Here is a 4,206-nt window from a genome sequence, read left to right on the forward strand (position 1 = left end):
GGGGGGGGGGGGGGGCTAACACTTACAACAATAGCATTTGATAGTTCTTGATGAGCATCATCAAGTTTAACAGCCATCTTGGAAATTTGATGGGAAAAAACTTTTTGGCGTGTAGTCCAGTCAGCATTTCTCCAAATACTCTTGGGGATTTCACTCAGACCAAAGCCAAGAAGAAATGCACCTGTTACCAATCCAAATGTATTTGAGCACGCCATAGCGAAACCCAGAACACCGCCATGCCTATTGACAAAGAGGCAAAATAATTTATTCCGATCACAGAAAGTGTTCGATAATATAATAATTCACAAAATGTGCAAAGGAACAAACGACACGAACTTGTAAAATCAATAGACATAATATACCAAGATAATTTGACAGTTACAAAGGTGGGACTTTTAAACTTTTTGTGGATAAGACTCCTCCAATTTACTTTCTAGTTTATCATATATAGTTCATGGAACCTTGGTGTGTTTGCGTTTTTTTTGTTTGGTTGGCTTAAAACATTGTGTGAGGGGATCTATAAAAGCCAAAATTTTCAAGCAATAACTAACCAAATCTTGTGCATTGCGATGAGGAGAATTAGTCCAAAAAGCCCTATGGATCCAACAACCAAATAAAATGCCAAGTTAACACGGATGCTGGTCTTCAGTCTTTGTTTCACAGTAAAGTCACCCGCATCTTCAAAACCCTGGATAAGTGGCACCACAGCCCTGGTTCAAGATGTGAGTTGAAAATATGAGGATTACTTTACAGTTTTTAAGCGAGAGAAGTGTATATGTACTATGAGTATACCAGGTAAGTAAAAATGTACTCCAATAAGACCAGCTCCAAAAGAAAGAAATTACTCCAGTCTCTGGCAGACGACTTGTAGTCTGTGCATACATACATTATATCAATAGCAAGAATATGGTTATTGTTTGTTTCAGCAAACACTTCCGGAAAAATTTATAAAAAAAAACTTGGCTAACAAGAGGATGCAAGATGATCTCTGGGTTATCTTTTTGCAGAAACAATTAACAGTGCTTTTCATGCAGGAAAGAGGAATTGGTAGAGATTGCAACTGAGGATCGCAACTATCTGGAAGTACAACTGCCAAAAACTAATAATACCAAATAGTTGATCGAATATGCTATTTGTATTTATTATCTCTCTGTTTCTACATATATAAATAAGTAAATAGATAGGTAGATCGATAATATTGGTACCGTTATCAATGACCATGCTAGTAGAAATCTGGAGCTACAAAATTATCTAAAAACTATCATTATCAATTAAAATACATGAAATTGATCCTACAAACCCACGCCATGAATTCTGTTCAAATAGATGCCAATTTGTAGAAGAATAAATAGAAAACTACCCCCAAACCTCCATCAACGAAAATAATGAAGATAATTACACAAGACCTAATCACTTCAGCAAATTCCCAAATCTCCTTCCAACGGCAAATTAAAATCTCACGAAACCAATTGTCAAATTCATATCAAACGCATCGAAATGCCAAATATCCAAATAAAAGCAACCGACGAATCCAATTAACAAGACACGATAAGAAGCATACCATCCAGATGTCCGCAGGGACGAGTATAATGATGGAGATAGAACAGAACCAGGTATATCCGACGGTAAGAAAAACGTAACGAGGCACCCATGGACCAGCAAAGTACTTGAGCGTGACGATCACCATGCCCACAGTTAAAGGCAACGAGATCATATAGAACACCCACATATTTCCGCCCCGAAAATTCTCCCTTCCACGATGAGCTTTTTTGTCAAATGAAACGGAAGGGAGAAGACGAAACGAGTCGATGTAAATGCCTGAACCAACAATTCACAACAACAACATTGTATTGCAAGACGAAAGAGGCAAAGACAAAGGCTGCAGCAGTTGGCGCTTGGGCGCGCGAAATTGGAAGAGTTCAGCTCTCGTTTGGGATTGGTACGGACGGATTATTAGTTTTTTTTTTTTTTTTTTTTTTTTTCTGTTTACTTTCAGAAACGGCGTTCGCGTGCGTTGCACTTGCAGCAACAGTAACCGCCTTCGACCCCGTAATTGTTCATTTAAGGCTCACGGATATGGGTCAGTCGGGTCGGGTATGTTTCTTTGAGAGCCCATTTATGTTCCGGCCCATCTTCGTTTCATACCCCCCTTGACCTACAATGTGTTGAGATTTCAGTCGTCCCCCCATTAAATAGGTTACTATTTATATTTAAAATACATGAGAAATTAGCGTCAACTTCTTTTGCTCAACTTGTAATGTATATTTGTTGTAAATAAATATTGATCATGCGATTTGATTTTTTTTTTTTTATTTTATTTTCTTTACCGCTCTCATCCGGTCCGACCATAGAATTATTCTCAAATGAAATCATCAAATTCAAAACACGCGTGATATACTTCATTTTTACTAAATAATTTTAATGTATATAAAATATTTTATTTTTAGGTTAAAGTATAAATTTGATTCTCGAAATTTACAGAATTTTAAAATTTATAGTTTAATTATTATGGTATGATAATCTATTATAGTTTTTATTGCATGATAAAACCTTTATAAATTTTATTGACCATAAAAACTATTTATGACATCGTTAAATTAAATTTATAACAAAAATTATAGTTTACCATTTTTTTTCTTTTTTTGTATATGTTTAAATAATTTAATATATTATAAATGTCTTTAATCTTATAAATAATACTATATGCTATTATCTTTTTTTTTTTAATGCAAGTAGATAGAGTGCATTGGTTCTTCCATTAGAGATAAGATGTTTACATCAACCACATTTTTGTTTTTACATTTTTTAATCCCTATAGGCAAAATAAAAGTCAACTTGTTTGCTCGTTAATAGATTGTCAACTAAAAAAAATCATTTACAAATTTTTTTAATCACTAAAGTTAAAGAGATAAATGGTCTACGAGGATAATTAAATCATTTAAAAAAAATCAAGTATCCATAATTAAATGATAGGAAATAAGATGATGTATGTAAATGAGAATGCTCGAAAAAATAAATAACTCAAGAAATAACAACGAGAGTTATGTCTTCCACCTAGAGATGTCCATTTTACCCGTCACAACTCCAGCTCCGAATGGAAAGGGAATTATCGATTTAGAAGGAAATGGGGGAGAGAGTGGATAATATTTTTTCTCGTTAGATAAACGAGGGCAAAGAACATATTATATTCTCGTCACCACCCTGCCTTGCTTAATATATGTCTATATATTTTTTTGGATTATTAAAAAAAATAGTTAATTTTGAAATTTTAGTTCTAATATTTAAAAATAAATAGAAAATTTTGGTTAGTATTTGTTAAGGATATTTGGTATTAAATTAGAGTTTACAGTACATCGTATTTAATATTTTATTATAAGTCAAATATCTAAATATTTATTTTTTTACTTTTTAGCGTTATTTCCATTTATTACTATAGATAACTTCACATCATTTAGGTGCATAGATTGAGCAACATTCTAAATATTAGATACGAAATATATGATAGGGAATAGATTGAGCAACATTCTAAATATTAGATACGAAATATATGATAGGGAATAGATTGAGCAACATTCTAAATATTAGATACGAAATATATGATAGGGACAGAGACGGGGAAAATTTCTTGTCCCTACCTCCCCTCATAGTCATTTCTACTTTCACTATCATGCACAAAAAATTTCTCGATCTCCGTAGAAATCTCTGCCTATGCCACAACGCACCAGAGTCAATATCCAAACTAAGGAAACAACATAAACGAAAAAGACGAGAGACGAGCACTTAGTTCATCGGATCTGGTCTACATTCCATGATTGTGTTGTTTTGTTTCCGTATCAGTTTTTTCAACAACCCCAACAAGCAAGACGCACCATTACTCCACTACACAAGATCAAACCCACAGTCCCATAAAGAGATTCGCCAAGCCACGATGGATGATAAGTACTTGCAACTGAAGCAATCTATAAAGCCCAAAAGACATGGGCATTGGGGCATGGGCGCGCCAGGTGGGTTCCCCAATCTTGCCACATATCACAATCTTCTTTATTTGTTGGTTTCCCCATGCCTTTTTTTCCCCCCAATCTCTATTTTACAAAAAGGTGGCCACCCCCCCCCCCCCCCCCCCCCCCCCCCCCCCCCCCCCCCCCCCCCCCCCCCCCCCCCCCCCCCCCCCCCCCCCCCCCCCCCCCCCCCCCCCCCCCCCCCCCC

General features: G+C 35.8%; 1 protein-coding gene across 2 annotated transcripts in view; it reads right to left on the reverse strand.

The window, feature by feature from the left end:
* The window catches only part of LOC111463295 (LMBR1 domain-containing protein 2 homolog A-like), a 12,426-nt gene extending 10,487 nt beyond the window's left edge, over window positions 1-1,939 (reverse strand). For both annotated transcript variants that reach the window (XR_002713868.1, XM_023107174.1), the window contains exons 1-4: window positions 1,562-1,939; window positions 793-872; window positions 552-710; window positions 27-240 (exon numbers count right to left, since the gene is read on the reverse strand). Coding sequence is in view for 1 of the 2 variants with exons in the window: in XM_023107174.1 (XP_022962942.1) it covers window positions 27-240; window positions 552-710; window positions 793-872; window positions 1,562-1,729 (621 nt within the window). In the remaining variant the exon portion in view is untranslated. The remainder of the gene's footprint in view (window positions 1-26; window positions 241-551; window positions 711-792; window positions 873-1,561) is intronic.
* Window positions 1,940-4,206: the final 2,267 nt, after the last annotated feature.

This window comes from Cucurbita moschata, unplaced genomic scaffold (assembly GCF_002738365.1).
Source record: "Cucurbita moschata cultivar Rifu unplaced genomic scaffold, Cmos_1.0 Cmo_Scf00028, whole genome shotgun sequence".
Lineage (NCBI taxonomy): Eukaryota > Viridiplantae > Streptophyta > Magnoliopsida > Cucurbitales > Cucurbitaceae > Cucurbita > Cucurbita moschata.